The sequence below is a fragment of the Ochotona curzoniae genome, unplaced genomic scaffold, assembly GCF_017591425.1.
Source record: "Ochotona curzoniae isolate NIBS_2020 unplaced genomic scaffold, NIBS_Ocur_1.0 contig_883, whole genome shotgun sequence".
In the NCBI taxonomy this organism is placed as follows: Eukaryota; Metazoa; Chordata; class Mammalia; order Lagomorpha; family Ochotonidae; genus Ochotona; species Ochotona curzoniae.
The window spans coordinates 37,111,632-37,133,707 of record NW_024466599.1 but is presented as its reverse complement, the minus strand read 5'-3'; the positions used below and the strand labels follow the sequence as shown (position 1 = coordinate 37,133,707).

General features: G+C 43.6%; 1 protein-coding gene across 3 annotated transcripts in view; it reads right to left on the bottom strand.

Moving 5' to 3' along the window:
* Window positions 1-22,076, bottom strand: part of LOC121164901 (AP2-associated protein kinase 1) — a 163,086-nt gene that overhangs the window by 82,191 nt on the left and 58,819 nt on the right. For all 3 annotated transcript variants that reach the window (XM_040993279.1, XM_040993281.1, XM_040993282.1), the window contains exon 3: window positions 2,923-3,041. In XM_040993279.1, the coding sequence (XP_040849213.1) occupies window positions 2,923-3,041 (119 nt within the window). The remainder of the gene's footprint in view (window positions 1-2,922; window positions 3,042-22,076) is intronic.

Below are 22,076 nucleotides of genomic sequence, written 5' to 3'. Positions count from 1 at the left end.
ATCCCACTTAGGAGGTCTGTATCTCATCTCAGAGTTGCCTGGGTTCAAATCCTGGTTCCACTTCCAACTCCAGCTTCCTGTTGATGCTTACCCTGGGAAGCAGGAGGTGACGGCTCCAGTAGTCTGGGCCCTGCCACTCTACAGGAAGCCTGGATTAGCCCAGCTTTGTTTTGGCCCAGCCTCAGGTGTAGTGAGTGTTTGAGAAGTAAACCAGTATATAGGAGATCTCTCTGTTTTTTCAAATGAATATGAATAAACAAAAATTTCTTTAAATGAAGAAGTCTGGTAAATAAAATATGAATGAAGTGATGTCCAATCCAGAAATCTGTTCTCAAATTATCATACACACAAGCATAGGCACTTCAGGAGTTATAAGATCTCAAACATTGGCTTACTGGAAAATTTCATCACAAAGCTAGCAGAGGATCTGTTCTACCAAAATGGGGAAATCAAATAATAAAAAGAATAAGGGGGAAAAAACTGCATTGTTATCATGATACTTAAATCAAGGGGAAAAAAACAGCTAAAAACAAAATAACTATGGGCCATGTTCCCTCATGAATGTATGTTCTTACCAAAACATTACCAAATACAATTCAGCCATATATAGAAATAACTGAACAGGGAGGGAAAAAAAGAGAGAAGCAAAGGGAATGCCCAGGAAACTGTAAGATAAGGCTGTAGGTTAGCCCAGAAGACTGAAAACTTTAAGATGATAAAATACAATTCTAATATATGCAGAATATTTAAAAATACACATATATTCTACAATGTATGGAGAGTTTAATTTGTCAAAAATGAGAGGAAACTGGGACAAAAGAGAAACACATTAATTTTAGTGAAAACACAGTTGAATAGAAAAGATACAATATTAACAGTATACTAGGAGATTCAGCAAGAATTGAACTTCCTTACACAATAATGTAAAAATAGTACAAACATAACCAACATCAATTTCATGGTATTTTAGAAAAATGGAGGACAAGAATAATGCTGGGGAAACTACTTCATGTTTTTTCCAACTATACTATCTACTTGAATATTTGAGCTCTGAAAAACTACAAACTAAAAGCACAGCAAACTTTCACTGGTAATATAAAACTGGACCAGAACTTGATCCCATGTAATTTAATTCCTAAAGAACCCCATGAATTTTTGAACTTCTAATAGACCCGTGTACCTTAGTTCTTCCACAATATTGTCTGCCCCACACAGTTTAAGCCCTCAAACTTGTTGCTGAAGGAGTGGGAAAGAGTGAGAGCATGGAATTGTTTTCCTAATCCAAGTAAATGAATGAATAGGGCATTTCAGGAAGAGGCAAGAGCAGAAGCAAAGACAACAAACCAAGTGGGGGAGAGCTCTGCAAAAACAGAGCTAGCATGGAAGGGAGAAGCTCCCAGAAAACATACTGATGCATGAAGAAAGATGCAGCCAGAAGGGTAGTCTGCTGAGTGTGGCACAAGGTCTTTTTTTTTTTTGTTCTTTTTTAAGATTTGTCTATTCTGATTGGAAAGTCAGATATACAGAGGAGAAAAGAGACAGAGAGGAAGATCCTACATCCATTCACCCACTCCCCAAGCGTCCGCAATAGCCGGAGCTGAGCCAATCCAAAGCCAGAAGCCCGGATCCTCTTCCAAGTCTCCCATGTGGGTGCAGGGACCCAAGGCTTCAGGCTGTCCCCAACCGCCTCCCCAGGCCACAGGCAGGGAGCTGGATGGGAAGCGGGGTTGCTGTAATTAAAACCTGTGTGGCACAAGGTCTTGACTACAGGTACATGAGCCTTGAGAGCTGCTTGGTTGGTTGGTTATGCAATGCAAATCAGCTCCTTCCCAAACAGTTTCAGCTTTCTACAATCCAAAGTAGTCCAGGACTCTCTAAAATCCTGAGTTCTTTTAGTAGCCTAAATGCAGTACAACCAGTTAGTCCAAGTAGCCTTCAGAAGAGTAGTCCCCTATGGTGGGGCCTGGGTCACCTGGGTCATTAGGGGCTGCATTCCCCAGTGGGTGCCAGGTCGATGAGCCCTGGGGGTGGGCGGTCTGGCAGGGCCCAGGTCACCTGGCCTGGTCCTTATGTCTGCCTACACAGTGGGTGCTGGGTCCATGAGCCTTGGGGATGGTGCTTGAATAGGATGAGTCATGTGATCTAGGGTGCTAATCGTGTTGGGCGAAGCCCACTGGCTGCCCCTTTATGGGGGCTAGGTTTGTGGGCTTGCATGGAGTTTGAGGGATGGCACAGGCGGAGGTGTGCAGACACAGGAGGACTCATGTCCAGGACTGGTAGTCTGACTATGGAATGCATATGTCAGAACTGGGCCTCCTCAGGGGAAAACACAAAGCAGTGATGGCAGGCCCAAGATGCACATACAGGCTTTGGCAGCCCATTGGGGCATGCAGAGGACATCTGGTACCATAGCAGAGGAAGGAGGGCAGAACAAACTGGACAACTACCCCAGATACTTGCAGCAAATATCTGGGCAAATGGAGACCCTAAGGTCGAGTATGTCAACCAATGGACATTGAGAGGATTTTCTCATCCTTGGATCGGCAAGATTGACAGCATTTCAGAACTATCAAAACAACTTAAGCAGAACCCTCAGAACATGCTCCACATTGGGGACCCTGGGTTGATAACAGGTGGTCGTTCCCCATCCCTGGGTACTGGGGTAGTTGGGAGGCTGAGTGTGTCCCAAACCATTCTCTGACCTAGAAGTTAGTTCATCACTACAGTGTGCTCCTTTCCTCAGCCTTCCAGCAGAGGCTATCCAAGGTAGAGGCAGCTTTATATCCCCTGGCTGTTCACTTCCATTTTGTCCAGAAGGCTCTCCGTCATCTCAGAGAAGGGAACACCTCTCTCCCATCCCAGTTCCCTGTGCCATTCTGTCCCCACATTAAATAAGAGTCCCAGGTGTGAGGACAGCCTTACCATTATCTGGATTTCTCTTTTGCACACCTGAAGGTCATGCTCATTGTTGACAAACATGCGTTTCAAGGCACACTTCATCCCATTGCTTGTTCTCACCAGGAACACAATAGCAAATCCACCTGTGAGAGAGACATACACAAGCTTTAGTGAGTTTTGTTCTAAAAGTCAGCTAGATGACCATGGTGGCTGCAGGCTGTGCTGTCATCATTTTGGTACTTACACTGCCATCAGCCTGCCTGGCCTGATCTAGATGGCACCCTTAGATTCTCAGAACTCAAAGACAGGGTTGGAGGCAACAGAAACATGGCTCCTAAACCAGATGTTGCAAGATAAAGGAGGAACAGCAACAATCATTCAAAGAACTCTCAAAAAGCAGAAGAAAGATCTGACTGAATTTCAACCACTGTTCTACACACTTTAATGTTATTGCTTCATTCTTCCCATAATCATGTGAAGCCAGGGATTACTTTCCTGTTAAAACTCTGTTTTAGTCCACGGCCATACTACCCTGAACGTGCCCGATTTCGTCTGATCTTGGAAGCTAAGCAGGGTCGGGCCTGGTTAGTACTTAGATGGGAGACATCAACAAAACTTTTTTTTTTTTAACACATATCCAAGCAATCTTTCCTTTATAACAGAGATGCCAAGAGGTAATTTCTCTTTAAAGATTTATTTATTTCTTTGAAAGCAGAACCTTAGGGGAGGTTGTAGGGGGAAGAGAGAGATACAGGAATCTTCCACACACTAGTTCACTCCCCCAAATAGTCGCAAAACCCAGCGCAAGGCAAAACAGAAGCCAGGAACCTAGCACTCCACCCAGGTCTCCCATGTGGGTGAACAGGGGCCCAAACACTTGCATCATCTTCTGCTGCTTTTTCAGGTGCTTTACTTGGGGAGCTGGATCAGAAGTAGAATAGCCAGGACTTGAACTGGACCTTCTATGGGATGTCAGCATTACAAGTGGTAGCTTAACCCTCTGCACCATAACACCAGCCCCAAGAAATAATTTCAATAATTGTCAATTAATCTCAAGAATCTCTTTCCATTCTCATTCTCTCTCACCTCACTGCCACTTTCCCTAGTGCAAATATAACAACAGATGTTGAGGATCTCTCCTGCTAGCCATGGCTCACAGGCTATAAAGAAGATACAAACAACAGCCAAGAAGGTGCCATTCTACACAGCAGACCTTAGGCAAGTATGGCTCGATTACTGGGAAGACTTTTTAATGTCTGTTCTGACCATTCTCTAAGAGAGAGTTTACAATTCATCAACAGAAATTTATGTAATTCTAACAGGAAATCCCACAACCTCTCAATGTGCTACACTTTAGTGTTTCATAAATTCCTAGAACTCATAACCTCAACCACTCGTCCAAATGACTATCTGGGTGCTTAAGGCCACTGTTAAAACGGGTTGGAGACGGATGAGACACAGCAAAGCCATCAAAACTGAAGGCACTGGAATAAACAGTAGTTTTAGAAGACAGTCCATTTACCTGCCTTATACACCCTCATCATTTTGCTTGAATATTCTGTCCACTGACCATGGACAGCAAAAAAAAAAAAAAAAAAAATCACCAGGCTCTTCTTTGCACATAGGTGGACACTAGTTGGATGAAGATGGACACAGTAGCAAGTCATCTGATGGGAACTAGGATTGAGGTTATGATGTAGGATGGAGCTATCAGCCACAAGGAGAACTGATGCAGATGAGTCGGCAGCCACTGTAGAAACATCAGGCCTCTGGGAAGATGCGGGTCCTGACTGCCATTATAAGTCCTGAGGCTCAGAGACACAACCATATGAACCCCTTGGGGCAATGGCCATGGCATTTCCTGGTGTAGCTCTGCAACAGTAACCATTCTTTTTCAAGTTAACGTCAGTATGATTCTATTCAATGCAATCCAAAAAGAAGCTTATATCAGAGACCACACTGCTTGATTGGATTAAGTTGTTGCTTGCAATGCTAGCATCTCACATAGGCACCAGTTCAAGTCCTAACTGCTCCACTTCTGATCCAGTTCCCTTATGATCTGCCTGATAAAGCAGTAGTCACCTGAATCCATGTGAGAGACCTAGACAAAGCTTCTGGCTCCTGGTTTTATCCTGGCCCAGTCCTAACCACTGTGGCCACTAGGGGAGTGAATCAGAGGAGGGAAGATTTCTACTGCTCCTTCTCTCTAAGTCCGACTTCCAAATAAAATCTTCAAAGAGAAAAATCACACATACGTCTGGAAAACAATTCTTAATGGGTTCAAATATTCCAAATGTACTGTGGTTATGATTTATCAGACAGCATGTTTATGTACTTATTGTTACTATGTTTTTCTTCAATATTCAGATAAACACTAAAATTTACCATACAATTTTTCATTTTAGCTGCATGTCATGCATCGTTGCATTTCAATACTTTCACCTTCACGTACGCTTTGAAATCTATTCATAATACTCTCCCATCAGTTATCAATGTTAATCTTAAGAGTTTTGAGTATATGTGTTTACTTAAAAAAAACTAGCATTAAAAAATGAGGTTGTTCTAAACACATTTTGAATTTCAAGACATATTTTTTGCATTTTAACTTTACGGTAACAATCTGCTTCGTAATAATAAAAAAAAAAAGCAGTGCTATTTGTTTTTTACTCCCCTTACCAAACTATTAAATCCATGACATATCTTACACATTTGTTTTGGGGAAAATAATAATGTGAAATGTTCAAAGTTCTCTGTTATGTTCAAAATTGTTGTACAACTAGTCCAAGTGGGTATTCATTTTACAAATATTTTTAAAACTTTTTAAACTCACAGGATTACAGACTTTACAGGCTCCCAGAGCAGCACTCCTGAGAGTAGTAAACCCAGCATTTTGCTACTTAAGGAGCAGAGACAACAAGTGATACTTTAGAGTACCATGGCTAGCGATGACCCAGGAACAGTGTCACCCTCCTATCCATCCAGAAAAATGTTCTTTTCACCTCATTTATTGTAGAGAAAAAAAAAACACTGACTACTTCTTTAATAATAAGGAGACACCTGATACTGTGGCAAAGCAGCAGTCAGGCATAGCTATTTTTTATGGCTCTGTGATGCCTGGTACCAATACACAACCAGGCAGACCTTCCAGAAGTACTCTGATGGCACTGTAATTTGAGATAACTGCCACCAGAGGGGAGCATTGTAGCTGTCTGTACCTTGCAGCAAGATGACCTTGACAACCAGGACTAAAGGAATGGGTCAGCTGCCTACCCTGTCAGCTTAGGCTCAAAGTGTATGACCACGACAAATTTAGAAGAAAAGCAATGAATCATTATGCCTAACCAAGACAGAACCATGTTATTAGGCATCTACACCTATAAAAAGGACTAGTATGGGAAGGTGAGAAGCATTGAGACCATGAGATCAAAACCCAAACCTAGCAGAATGTGCTAGCATAAACATGTCAGCAATCGTCACAGTGCATCAGATGAGATGTGAAGCATCAGGTCACAAGATAGAAGGCAGACAGCACCACTGAGCTTTCCCAATCGCAAGTCTACATCCACCTCAAGGTATTGAGACTGTCAGCCACGGCTAGGCAGGGCTTCAGCTGCTGTGGAGAGACTGCCAAGAGAGAAGATTGTCCACAGAGACACCTATTTGAGATTGAATTGAATCCCAAGATTACTGATTACATGGAAAAACCAAAAACTGAGATGGGGCTGTTTGGGAAGAGGTAAGAAAACCTAATATGCAGAGGCCTCAGTCAATCACTCTGCCTACTGGCTTTTTTCTGGAGGGCAGGCAGCAACACTGAGGTAATTCTACTTTTAAGTCAACTGAATCATAAAGCCAACAATTTTGATACAGTCTACCTATTAATACACAATGATTTGTTTTTCTTTTTTAGTTCCATAGAGAAACATGATTTCTCTCATTTCCCTTAAAAAATACAGCTCTGTTGGTCTAATTTTATCTTCTTAATGCTTGGTAGACATGTGGATGGAAATTCACAATTTGCCATGAATTTAGAACATGGCCTAAGCACACAGTGGGCACACAATAAAGAACTTGCCTTTTAAATGTAACCTCCAAAGGGTTGTACAGAGAGTACAGGAAACTAATATGTGGTCCACACTGTCAGATCTGCTAATTTCCATAGATAAGCTGGAAACCTAAAATCTCATGGACAAGTCACATCTTAATGGTGAGCAGGCCAATACTATATAGTCATACATCTTGGGGCTGGCTTTGTGACATAATGGATAAAATTTCCACTTGCACCAGCATCTCACATTGCACTGATTTGACTTCTGGCTGTTCCACATCCAAACTAGCTCCCTGCTGTGTGTCTGGGAAAACAGCAGAAGATAGGCCAAGTGCTTGGGTTCTTGCATCTATGTGGGAGGCCTAGATAAAGTTTCAGCCTTCTGGATTTGGCCTGACTCAACTGCAGCCACTGCAGTCATTTGAAGAGGGAACCAGTGGATGGAAGATTTTGCTCTCTTTCCCTGTGACTATGACTTTCAAATAAAAAAAATAAATATTTAAAAAAATAAATCTAGATGACTTTAAGACAATTCCTGGGCATTCAGTTTTCCAATCTCTGATCCAGATTAGCTCATTTGCTTTACTGATAGCCAATAAGGGCAGATACGGCCTGCATTCCACAAAATTAAAAGATTATTTGCAAATAAACTCATGTGTGTGTATAACTATGTATATAATCTCAAACTCGTTTAGCAGTTTTTGCCTTTCTTCCTTGAATAGGAAATTACGAACTATCATTCCCCTCTCCAGTATTTGTCTGATATATATATATATATTTTTAAAAATTTATTTATTTTTATTTGAAAGACAGTTTTACAGAAAGGAGAGACACAGAGAGAGATATATATCTTCTATCCACTGGACCACTCCCCAAGTGGCCACAATGACTGGCATTGAGTTGATTCAAAGCCAAGTGCTTCTTCTGAGTCTTGTATGTGGGTCTAGGGGCCCAAGGAGTTGAGCCATCCTCCACTGCTTTCCCAGTCCAAGCAAGCAGTCGGATGTCTGTGACATATTTTAATATTATTACACAATTATTATATTTATATTTGTGTAATCACTGAATAGGATAAGTAAGCAACCTATAGTCCTCGTTTTCCCTAAAGGAAAGAGAAGTTGAGATTAAGTTCCTTCCAAAAGAACACACAGAGATCAGAATTCAGATTATACCCCATCATCCTCTTACATTTTTCTTTTCCAATCAACCTTACATACAATATAATGCACCCATTTTAAATTACAGTTTGATGAGTTCTTACAAGTTTACATTCTTGTAATCATCAACACAACCAATCTGTCACCAGCAACAACCCTTTATGCCCCTTTTACATGTTATTTCTGCTCCCCTCTAACATTACCACATATTAACTTTGAATCTGCTTTTCATGTTAATTATGCTTGCTCTAGAAAAATGGAATTGAATAGTATTCAACATAATATTTGTGAAATTTATCCTCACAGTTACATGAGGATATCAGTATCAGTTGTATCAGTTGCTAGGCTTTTTTGGCCAACTATTATGCTATTATACAGATATATGAATACCTTACCCATTTACTTGTTGAAGGCCATTTGAACTGCTTCTAGTTTTTGCTATTATGAGTTAAATATTCATATGGAGGTTTTTTCTTCTATAATTTTTTATTTGAGAGGCAGAGACACAGCCAGCCAGCCAGTTTAGCTTTCAAATTCCTCAACTGCCAGGACTGGACTAAGCCAAAGCTGGCAGACAAAAGTCAATCCAGGCCTTCTATATGGATGGTAGGACACCAACTTGCGGAGCTCTTATGTGCTTATCAGGGTGCTCTTTAGCAAGAAGCTGCACTCAGGAACAGGAATTTCAATATGGAATGTAAGCATCCCAACTGGAGGCTTAACCGCTAGACCCAATGCTCACCCCTGCCTCCTCTGATGCCCAAAAGTATCTGTACTGGACTTCTCTTAGGTAAACTACCTAGGAATGGTCTTGTTGTATCACGTCAAGTATATACCTGGCTTTATAAGAAACTGTCAAATAGTTTTTGAAGAGTGGTTGAACCACGTTACATTTTCAATAGCCACATTCTGGTTGTGCCATGTCCTCAATAACACTTGGTATTGTGGGTCTTGTTCATTTAAAAAATTCTAGTGAGTGTCTACTGATAACTGGCTGTGGTTTTCATCTGGATTTCTCTATAGATTCTCCACTTAAATTTGCAGGATTGGCTGCTTCCCACCACTTTCCTGAAAAGCAGTTTTACTTAGCACAGGACCACATCATTGCTCAGCTAACTTGGACTCTACCTTTCTGACAAGCAAAGATGGCAGAAGAGCCCAGTTCTCTGCTGGGAGAAGCTGGTGAGTGAGAATTTATAACATGTGGGGGGTAATGAGGAGGGAACAACATCAGCTCTGCAATCAGGTTTTAGTTCCAATGGCAACAAGAGATTACAGAGCCCAGTAATCTCTTCAAAAGCCAAGCACAACCTCCTTGGGAGCCTGCTGAGGACTCTGGGCAGCCACTGTGAGACTTCAGACTGGCCCTTCTGGCTCTGCCTCAGACACAAAAGCATGCTAGAATGAATCAGGATGCTTCCACCTAGCCAGAAGTGAGGGGTGGTAGAGGGAAGAAGTGCAGAAAGATGAGAAGAACACCATCCTAATGAGCTGAGTAGTGATGGGAGGCAGCTGGGCAGACAATGTGCATGATTACACCAGAGCATGAGACAAAGAAAGCCCCTGTGGTGCTGAGACAGGGCTTCTGGAGTTCCTGCCAGAGAGGATTTGTGGGATATTTTAAAATTAGACCCATATTCTAAGTATTCAAATCTGCCACCTGCTATGTTTTGCAGGTAAAAAGGAAATCTTCCTAACATTAGTCCTACCAGTGCTTTGATGAATGGTTCCTTCTCTCAGAAAGAAGACACTCAGCAAAAAACAAAAACAAAAAAAGTCTGTTGCCCATCAGGGAGGGAAAGAAGACACAAAGCAATGGAGCCATGGGACACCACAACCACAAGAAAACACACTCTGGCCTCTCTCTGAGCTGTGTCCTCTACTGCCTGCTTCACAAACTCCCTTCTAAAATTAGGCTAAACCCAAGGAGTGCTGCTTATTTAATGTAGTTTCTCTTTGAATTATCTAAGAAAATCTAAACATAAAATTAAAAAAAAATAAAAACAACTTCCAGAATTTTTGTAAAGAATCAGAGAACCCAGTGAAAGAGGAATTTACACAGAAAATATGCCAATAGCAACACTGGACAGCTTCCTTGATGTCTGTGGTCCCTACGTTGTTGCCTACACAAATGCAGGCTGACCTGCTGGATTTTAAACTGAGTCCTCAGAACCCTAGGATTACAGGAGGTACTTACTGCTGCAGGAGGCAAAGCTCACACAGTTTATGGGGTGAACTCTGAATGCTGCTTCATTCTCAGCTTCCAATACAGCCATTCTGTTTTTTTAATCTGCTAAGCAGTAATTTTGGAAAAGATGCTCAGAAAGGGACAACACTGCTTTAAAAGAGAAAATGAAAGACTATTTTGCATCTCTCTGTATTTTAAGAAGACAAAGGACCACACTGCTGTAAGTCATGATAGGAAAGTGGGGAGAGTGGTGGTGGCTGAATTCTTTGCTACTACACAAACTTGAGCTGGAGACCAACAATGTAGGACCCCTTTAGAATCCCACAGCTAAGATTCAAACCTGGCTCAGGCCAGCCACCCTCTCCCTAAGGGCATTCCCTCGGCAGTCAAGGGCAGCTGAGAGCCACCTCATAACCTTAGAGAGGATACAATGACAGGCAAGGCACCTTGCACACAGTGGGTATCTAAGGAACAGAGGTGTCCCTCCTGGCCTCTTTCACCCCAAATCCTCCTGTATCTGCATGAGGCCTTATCTGTCATTACATTTTCCATCTAGAATAGCTACTTGAGATCAAGGGCACAAACTTAAATGCCGCAGAGAGCAGACAGATCCAAGAGTGTAACAGTCCAGATACAACAACACATACAGAATGAGCTCCATGACAGTGAGTGGCTGACATCGAGCTCACAGGGAGAGGAGGTGATGGGCAAAGAGAAGGCCCTTTCTACTCACAGTACAGTCACTTTTCAAGGCCAGCCATGTGCTGCCAGGGAGACATGCGGACTACGTATTGGAAAACCTTCAGATTTCCAAGAGGCTTGAATTTTGGGTGAAACTTTCTGATTTTTTTTAAAGATTTATTTTTATTATTTTTTCATTGGAAAGGCAGATGTACAGAGAGGAGAGACAGAGAGGAAGATCTTCCATCCGATGTTTCACTCCCCAAGTGAGCGCAACGGCTGATGCTATGCTGATCCGAAGCCAGGAGCTAGGAACTTCTTCCGGGTCTCCCACGTGGGTGCAGGGTCCCAAGGCTTTGGGCCGTCCTCCACTGGTTTCCCAGGCCACAAGCAGGGAGTTGGATGGGAAGTGGGGCTGCCGGGATAGAACCGGCACCCATATGGGATCCCGGGCGTGCAAGGCGAGGACCTTAACCACTTGCGCCATCACGCTGGGCCCTAAAATTCCTGATTTTTAAGTCCAGGCAATAGAGTAAGAAAAAGTATCTCGGGTCTGGTATTGTGGCATGCCTCCGCTTGCACCAGCTTGGGACCTGGTTGCTCTACTGCCAATCCACCTCCCTATTAATGTGCCCAAGTAAGTAGTGAAAGAGGGCCCAAGTGCTTGGGCTCTTGGGCTCTAGCTACAGCCTGGCCCAACCACTGCCAATATGCTACTTGGGGAGTGAATCAATGGATTCTCTCTCTCATTCTTTTTGATTGCCCCCAGCCCTCACTCCTGACAGTGGGTGAAGATCCCTGTCATGCATGGCACCCTCTACTTTCCTCCCAATGCCAGCATTGTCAAAGGGATTTGCTGGTACACTGTGGCCTGCACAAGAGCAGGGATGATGACTGATACACTGTGGCATCTCCGTTGCACAGTGCAGTGCCACTACATAATAAGTACTCAAGTATTACACAACTTGTTTTCCTAGTACCACAAAGGAAACAAAACAAAATAAAACAAAAACTAACATTGGCAACAACCAAAAAAAGCAGTGCATAGTCCCAGCCTTCCAGAAGGTTAGAATACAGTAATAGACAGAACGGCACTTAACAACGTTGTGGAACACAAAATTTAAAGGTAAGGTTTTTTTTTTTTTTTGGTGCTGAATCATTTTGAAATCCATGTAGACAGACTAACAGATGCCCCTCTGGGTGATGGGGAGGCTGCCCATACAGAGGAAAGACCCATGCTGCTGAGCCTGGCACCCCAGAAACCAAACAGGAGTTTGGGGCTAGCTGAACCCTTCCTGCCAGACCAGGGCACATAGGGTGCAACCTTATGGGGTGTCATGCAGAACTCTCTGAGCTGCCACAACAAACAGCAGTTGTTCTCACATAATCTCTTTTCTCAAAAACCACACATGTGCTAGAAATGAAACGGCTCTTCAGCAGAGAAGGAAAGAAAGGAAATCAAACACTCAAGCCCAGTACTACAGCATCCCTCACCTAAAGGAGCGCAGCTCCCTTAAGGCCACTGGGCCAGCAATCTTTAAAGTGATCTGCAAACCAAGCTACAGGGCCGCATCACCCTTGCTGTACATCAGTAGACTCCAGCCCCAGTATGACCACCAGGACTTGACATTGCTACTTGGCTCACATTCTGCACAGGACAATGGGGAACTGGGCAAAGCTGAAGTTGGAGCTGACATTCTCCCAGCTCGCACTGTTAATTCCAGAGCATGCCATCTTAAGGTCATGCTTCAGAGCCATGCTTTCTGCTTCTGTGGTAAGACTCAGTTAGGTAGCTCTGAATCCTGCTCCAGACAGAACACTTCCTTGTGTGGCACTGGGCCTGCAGCAGCCAGGTGAATACTGTATCCTCTGTTCTGCTGAGACAAGCACTGCGGTCAGAGAACATAGCAAACATGTAAAATTTTAACTCTTTAGTTTTCATTAGAACTGGTTTTGAGACAGAGAGCTACACATACTCTCACTCTGGAGGACAGGCTGACTCTCCTTGCTCCCAGATGCTAAATTTCAGAGCATTCCAATTTAATTTCAGGTCAAGCCTTTCCTCTGAAGTCCAAGCTACTATGCCTTACTGCCTATCACTCTCATCTACCAGATACTAGGCCATGGCCCTAGTGGTGGGACACTAGATCACAATCTTTTCTCCATTCCATTGTCACTATCACTCACATGAATCTGAACTTAAACAATTCTGTTCTTGAAACCCAAACTCCACTCTTCCAGTAGCTATTATCTACCATTTTCCTGACTAGAAGGACAAAAACAAGATCCTAACTTTCTATATATAAGATCTCTTTCTTGTCTAAAATCACTACCTAGTAACTTCTTTTTTTTTTTTTTTAAGATTTATCATTTATTTTTATGGAAAGGCAGATATACAGAGAGGAGGAGAGACAGAGTCTGATCGTTCACTCCCCAAGTGCTTGCAATGGCTGGAGCTGAGCCAATCTGAAGCCAGGAGCCTCTTCCAAGTCTCCCACACTTGTGCAGGGTCCCAAAGCTTTAGGCTGTCCTCAACTGCTTTCCCAGGCCACAAGCTGGGAGCTGGACGGGAAGTGGAGCTGCCAGGATTAGAACCTGTACCCATATGGGATCCCAGCGCATTCAAGGTGAGGACTTTAGCCGCTAGGCCACCAAGTCGGGCCCTACCTAATAACTTCTTAAAAGCATTCACTGAAGGATGGAGGCCAGAACGATGGATTAGTAAGCTAGTCATCCTCCTACAGCACCAGGATCCCATGTGGGCACTGGTTTGTGTGTCCTGGCTATTGCACTTCCCATCCAGCTCCCTGCCTGTGACCTGGGAAAGCAATAGAGGACGGTCCAATGCCTTCTGGCCCTGCACCCACATGGGAGACCCAGAAGAAGTTCCTGGCTCCTTACTTAGGATTGGCTAAGCTCAGGCCTTTGTGATCACTTGGGGAGTGAACCAGAGGATGGGAGATCTTTCTTTGTCTCTCCTTCTCTCTGTAAATCTACTTTAAAATAAAATGACATCTCAAAAATAGATAAATAGATAGATAAATAAATAACAGTATTCATTAGTCCTTTCAAGCCAGAATAAATTTCAAATTTCTTAATGCAGCAATATGTAAGACACTTTATATCTACCCCATCTCACTATAAAAAATTTCAAACACAGAATAAAATTGAACAGATGATATATACATAGTACAGATACCTATAGACCCAGCACCTAAGAGCCCATGACTGCACACATCTGCTATACTGGCTTCATCATTAACTCACCCAACTATCAACTCATCTTATTTTGACACATTTCCAAGTCATTGGAGACCTCAGCACACTTCAGCCTAAACAAAGCAGCATGCATCTAGTGTCCAGGGTTCCTTTAGGGGGTAGAGGACAAATACAATTTATATATAGTGAAATGTATAACTGTATTTTCTAGTTCTGGAGAAGTTTTGATACATGCATTCATTTTTATAGCCCAACTTCTCACCAAGATACAAATTTATTCCATCTCACAATCTCTAAGGCGCCTTTCCATGCTACCCCATCCACATGCTCTCAGAGGCCCCCAGTGTTCTGATTTTTTTCATCTTTTCCATCAGTTTTGTCTACTTTAGCTCTGCATATGAATGCTATCACAGGATGCATGCTTTTTCCCCAAGGATGTTTTACTCATCATAATAGCTTACACTCATGCTGTAGAAGAGCAATTCATTACATTTTACTGCTGACTAGTATTCCATCACTTGAACAAACCTTTTTGTCCCTTCTCTTACAGATGGATATCTGGATTATTTAAAAGGTGGGGTCTATGATAAGGAAAGCAAGAAACATATTCTTAATGAGTCTTTTTGTGCCATGATTTTATTCCTCTCAAGTAAATACCTTAGAAATGCTGGGACATGAGGTAGGCATAGTTTTAATAAACTGGTTTAACAAAAAGTACTTTTATCCAAAGTGACTGTCCTATCCTGTACTCCCACCACCACCAGCTGACAGTGCAGACTCTTTATACTCTGTATCTTGGTCCCTCCTCCCCAGCTTCTATGCTTTCAGAATTTAAATGAAGCCGCAGCTTACCTTCAAGGTTTTGACACACTATTCCCTCTGCCTAGAATATCTGTCCCAGTCTTGTGGTTGTTAAAAGGAGTTTCAATTTGTTGAAACCTTACCTCTTCCAGGAACCTTTCCCTGACAGTCACCTGAATTGCATATTAACACATACTAGGCCTGCATCCAATTAATTGCACATATCACAACGTTGTGACTGGGATAAGTTAACCTGTCCATAGACAGACAAGGGAGAAGGAACACTCTTTTCTGCCTTGCTAGAAATTATACTTGTTATTTTTTTAAAAATTAACAAAAAGCAGAGTACAGAGACAGCCAGAGAGAGATTCCATCTGCTGGTTCTCTCGAATGACCACAATAGCTAGTACTGGACCAGGCTGAAGTCAGGATCCAGGAGCTCCACCTGCATCTCTCACATAGGTGGCAGGTGCCCAAGTACTTGGAATATCTTAAACTACTTTCCCATGCACAGTAGCAGGGAGTTAGATTCAAAGTGGAATAGCTGAACATAAACCAGCATTCATATGAGATGCTTGGTTTGCTGTGTCACGTCACTGGCCCCGCTAATTAATATTTCTATTACAGTTTAAGGGCTGAACAGAATACTATGAACCGATACTGGCAGAATTCTAGATGGTCCTCTGTGTCCCTGAAAAATGAGTCACCAAAGAAAATAAAAATGGCAATAGTCATTTGTTTCTCTTGGACTCCCAGGGGGTAGTACAGTGGTCAGCACATAGCAGGTGATTAATAGTCAAACCTGAACCCGAATGTGGCATACAAAACCCATCATAAACTGGAGCCCACAGCGAGCCCCTAAGAATGCCTGGGGAGTGTCCTCTGATGCCCTTGATTGGAACGTCTAATCTAAGTACTAGACCTCAGCTCAAGTGCAGTTTAAGTGCAAATGTATTTCAAGTTCTAGTGCAGTTTAAACCAGGGCTACTAAGTGAACATTCATCTGACAGAATACTCACCCCACACTCATTGTGTTCTTCTTGTCCTGATCATATTCCATTTCTCTGTGTCTCACTTGTCTGCATACCAGCCTTTTGCACTAGGACCATATTCTCCGACAGCAAGGACTTTATTCTTTCTCACTGCTGAAAATGTACTGATCCAATTTATGTTACTCTTAACCCCATACTGAAATGATGACTAAGTATATTATATCAAGTGACTCCCTGGGACACAGCTAACTGAACCACATCTCATTTCACTTCCTGCTGATGCATTCTGGGAGTTTCCCTTGCATTTATTTATTTAATCTAATTTGAATTAAATTTTTGTTCCTTGTATCCAAGGGCTCTAAAAAGCTTTGCATCAATATGTCTGTAGAATAAGTAAGCTGTGATATGATTTAGAGTTTTAATCATTGTAACAATTAAGGATTGTTTTAATGGAATATATATCCAGCGCAGAGTACTGAAAGAGTGCTCAAAGTCACACTTACAAAGTCAACTTGGGCCAATGACTTCCTGGTGTGCACAAGAACTACCACTGGGAGGAGACTCAATGGAGGAGCTTGGAAAACTCCTTCACTGGGACTTAGTCCCTGCAGGTGAGCACAAGAAGCAAAGCAAGGAGCAGCCCAGATCATGCCAGTTTACAGTATCCACTGCCATACATGTGGGTCAGGTCTGGGGACGGATCAGTCTGGGATAGCACATAACACCCATTGGCAAATCTGAGAACCAGAGCAGGGGGCAGGAGGAGCCAGATCAGGCGGCAAGATCAGTCAGTTCACCTTAGGACTGGGACAGCAATCAGGCTGGGCTGGAATAAGTTGCAGCACCCACCAGCAGGAGCTGAAACAGACTAGACTAGGCCAGGCTATGCATTAAGACTGTGGACTCTGAGGTGACGCTAGTCATGCCAGTCTGGGCCCAGTGGGGGCCAGGTGCATGAGCTCCAGAGACAGGGGATCTGACAGGGCTCAGGTAGCTTGGCTCAGGTCCGGGGGCCCTCCTGTGTGGGGGCTGGGTTCCTGAGCCCTGGGGACAGGGGAACTAGTGGGGTTTGGGTCGCTTGGCCCAGACCCTGGGGCCCAACTTCTAATAATGCATGAAAATCCAAAATGACCAAAAATCTATTTAGTAAAGGACACAGGGAAATGAAATAGGGTATACAGCCTAGGTACCTTCTCTGATAACTAGGTCTAGATTAGCCTGTAGGGGAGACAAGGTCCCTGACACTCAGAAAAGGTAGGACCTGGGGGTGCTGGGAAGCACGTTTTTAACTGAATTTATTAGAAAGCAATCACAGAGAAGAAGGTTCAGCCTTCAAATGGGAGGAAGCACACAGACTTGAATGTTCCATATCAGATGGAATGAAAAACTCAGCCATGGAGAGAACTGGGGAGGCCTGTCCAGGAGGTAAGTAGCCGCCAGAAGGACCTGCACCAACTGGCGAGCTGGGCCTCTGGAGAGGGTCGAGTCTAGGCGAGGGCAGGGAGGCATGTGCCTCAGACACGCAGAGTCTGACTTTCCTTTTTGTCCCAGCACGGTGACTGATACTGTGCTTAAATTATGAGGTTTTATTCTCTTGTCTTTTTTTGCATTCATTTTTTAAAAGATTTGTTTATTTTATTGGAAAGGCAGATATACAGTGAGAAGGGAACACAGACAGAAGAATCTTCCAGCTCCCATTTCATTATCTAAATGGCTACAAGGGCCAGAGTGGAACCTACCCGAATTTAGGATCTTCCTTCAGGTCTCCCCTGCGGGTGCAGGGTCCCAAGGCTTTGGGCTGTCCTCAACTGCTTTCCTAGGCCACAAACAGAGAGCTGGATGGGACTCGGAGAGACCAGGATATGGACCGGTGCTCATATGGGATCCCAGTGCAGGCAAGGCAAGAACTTACCCACTAGGCTGATATGCTGGCTCCATAATCGTTTTTATTTTTAAAACATGCAAACAAAGTCTTTATTTTGATTGGTGACTCATGAGTATCCCCCTTAAATTTTGCACTTGAGGGAGGCAGTTCACGTGGGTCCCAGCACTGTGTGACTGGAACCTGCACAGTAGAGGAGTCTGCCCAGACACCCACCTCGACCTGAGAAGACCGGAGAGAATGAGTGACTCCTTAGGGGGAAGCAGAGGCTTAGGAACGCCAAACAAAGTAGGGCCCAGGAAACAGGCAGAGAAACTGAGCGTGGAGTCAGCCTCCAGCTCTGAGGGGGAGCCCCAGCGATGCAGTAAAGCTCCAGGTGTGGGGTACTCCTAAGCCCTCCTGGGCACAGCTGAGGTCATGTTTGACCAAAGCTCCATGTAAAACAAAGATGCCATGCTTCACATAAGCAGAGACAGGACAACAGCAGCCCAGAAGCCAAATGAGTGAGATTCTTCAGCTAGGCTGATAACACATGAATATCCATCAAAATAGAGCATAGAGGGTGCAGAGATGGGGTGGGGAGGAAGGGCTGAAGAAAGAGGCTGCAAGGTCAGGGAGAGTAATTGGCCACTGGGGAGGAAGCACCTGAAGCTGAATGAGGGAAGTGTACACTCTCTCAGGAGCCAGTGGGCCTCAGAAGCCAGAAGAGGTTCACACCACACCACCAAAGCGAGCAAGTGGACATGGAGAAACGAGCAACCCTCTGACATGGAGGGAACAGGTGCAGGATAATTCTACGTGTGCATCCTGTAGTACTGCGGGGGCTAGGGGCCAGGAAAGAGGAGGAGGGGTTAAGGTTTGAGTGCTGAGTACTCTGTATGCTATGGCAACAGCAAGCAGCGGGGGGGAAGACAGGCAAACTGGTCAGGAACCTTGGTGTCATATGCTGGAAAGCACATGACTGCATACATGAGAAGCCCACTGATTCTTTGACTCCAAAAGTCCACTTCTAGGAACATATCTGAAGAAAATAATGAGAAATTTCCATAAAAACACTCAAGATAAAAAAGGGGGGGACTGTAAGCACAAAGAAACAAAAATTATGTCCAGTAATAAGAGGTTTTTTTAAAGTTCATCCATACAAAAGTATAAAATATGGCCAATAAAATATTTAACATTTTATTTTTTTAAGATTTATTTATTTTTATGACAAAGTCAGATATACAGAGAGGAGGAAAGGCAGAGAGAAAGATCCTCTCTCTGATGATTCACTCCCCAAGTGAGTGCAACGGCCAGTACTGTGCCGATCCGAAACCAGGAGCCAGGAACTTCCTCCAGGTCTCCCACATGGGTGCAGGATCCCAAAGCCTTGGGCCATCCTCAACTGCTCTCCCAGGCCACAAGCAGAGAGCTGGATGGAAGCGGTGCTGCCGGGATTGCAACCTGTGCCCATATGGGATCGTGGGGCGTTCAAGGCGAGGACCTATCCACTAGGCCATGGCGCCGAGCCCATATTTAACATTTTAAACATTGAGATACAGTAAATAAAAACCAGATATAAAGCTCTGGCTATGTAAAACTATACAGGTATAATAAAAAGGTTAGCGGAAAATACAAAACTTTTGACAGAAACATATTAAAAAAAATCTCTAGGGTTGGTGCTTTCACACAGTATGCTAAACCTCCACCTGTGGCCCCAATATCCCATTAGGGTGCCTGTTCATGCCCCAGCTGCGCCATTTCAGATCCAGCCCCCTGCCTGTCACCTGGGAAAGCAGCAGAAGATGGCCTAAGTCTGTGGACCCCTGTACCAATGCAGGAGACTGAGTGCTCCTGGCTTTGGATTGGCTCAGCTCTGGCCACTGTGACTATCTGGGCAGTGAACAAGATGGATGACCTGTCTCTGTCTGTCTCTCTCTAATTCTGCCTAACAAATAAATGAATTTAAAAAAGAAATCTCCATTACTGGCTTTGTCTGTGGATAATGGGATTCCTGAAAAGTATCTTCTACCTTATCCTTTTCCTACTTTCTAAGTTTGTAGTGACCATATAAATATATATTATACACATATATAATAATTATTGTAAAAAGTTGTTAGTTTTTAAATAAAACATGCTATACAAACCTAGCGGGGGGGGGGGGATGTTGGACTTAAGAAACTGAATCTTAAGGCCTGCATTGTGGCAAGGTAAGCTAAACCTCTGCTTTTGACACCCACATCCCATTTGGGCACCAGCCCCCTCTGTTCCATTTTTTATTACTTAGGAAAGCACCAGATGATGGCCCAAGCACTTGGGCCCCAGCCACCCACATGGGAGAACAGGACGAAACTCCTGGCTTCCAGCTGGACGACTCCAGCTGTGACAGCCATTTTCATCTGTCTGTCTCTCCCTTTTTAACTCTGTCGTTAAAATAGTATTTAGGGGCCAGCACTGTGGCATAGAATATTTAGCTGCTGCCTGCAGTGCTGGAATTCCGTGTGGGCTCCAGTTCCTGTCCCAGCTGTTCTACTTCTGATCCAGCTCCCTATTAATAACATCAAAAGATGGACCAATTCATTGGGCTCCTGTACCTACGTGAAAGAAGCTCCTGGCTCCCAGTTTTAGGAGTGAACCAGCATATAAAAGACCTCTCTCTGTGTTTCTCCCTCTCTTTCTGTAACTCTGACTTTCAAATAAAGTAAAATTTTTAAATTGTAATATATAAAGAAAGAAACAAGAAAGACAGTCTTCAAAAAGGAACAAAAGCATATCAGCGCCTACCAAAGACCTCAACTGAAGAGAAGACTTCCTCTGCCTCTGGTGTAAAACCAGAAGAAGGGTGAGGCACCTGCCCAGGCACAAAACTCAGAGTAGTACAGAAAATTTAAGAGTGAAGATAAATAATATTTCAGTTCTTGTGAAAGGCAAACTGAGAAAATGTTCCCAGCAGCTGGTTTACATCTCAAACACCCACAAAAGCCAGAGCAGGAAGCCAGGCCTAGAGTTCAACCCTGCATGGGTAGCAGAAACCATCACTGTTACCACCCAGGGTCGGCCTTAGCAGGAAGCTGGAATCAGTAGCAACAAGCCAGGTAGCAAATCCCAGTACTCTCAAAAGGCCTACAGCAGTCTTAGCCAGCATCTTAACTACTGGCAAAATGACTACCCCTCACAGCAGTATTTTTTTAAAAATCAAAATTAAGGCAAAAAAACACGGAATAAATTTCAAGTTTTTAAATCCAAAACAAGATCAGCACTCTCTTTTTCTTTTGCCTCCAGCTCCAGGATGCTTTTATTTTAAATTCTGGTATTTCATTTATCATGGAGTTTTGGCATTAATTTGCTTCTCTGTTGACTATACTCTCAGCCAACTAACTCCTGGAAGATGATCCTGCTCTGTATCGTGGTCAGGGTAGAGAGGTGGGTCAATGCCGGTGTGCTCTGGCCAGGGAGGAGGGGGGCTGCACTGGGCAGAACAAAGGAGGAGGAGGAGAGCTTAGAAAGGAGAGTACGCCCCACAGGAGCCCTACACACCCGCCCTGGATCTGCCACCATGACCTTTGCATTCCTCATCTCTTGGCCCAAGCTCTGCCCAAGTGATTACTCTGGAATTAAAAACAGAAAAATCCTCCCAGTCAGAAATTGTATAATATGTAATGGCTGGCACTCCCTCCTCAGTGATAAGGGCGGCATTCATCTTTACCAGAACACTATTCTAAAATATTTGGATGGTAACAATTATGCTTGAGCTTTAATCAAGGTATACGCATGTCCACACAAACAGTCAAAAAAGCAAGTGAATGGAAGAGAACGAATAAACTATAATAATCAGCTCCATTAACTTCCATCAAAACCTCAGCAGGTCTACCTGGTGACACGTCTGTACATGCCTAGAAGAGAGTGGCCTCCACAGCCTCCCTGGAACAAGAGTAAGTCAGTGACCGCAGAAGCACCAGCATGCTGCACAGCAGTCTCCAAACTGCTCTGGTAATACCACAAATACGATCCAAATAGAAGGAGAGGAAACTTACACTCTAACACTCCCCGGTGTTAACGGCCTATTCTCCAACACAGCTTCCAGCTACTTTACAACACATCTGTTTAGGACACATTCAAAAATAGCAGTACTGAGAGTCAGCCCTGCACCACACACTTTTACATGCATTATCTAATTGTATCCCCATCACAAGCCTGGGAGGCGAGTCATGCCACACTCCTCTTGCTGAGG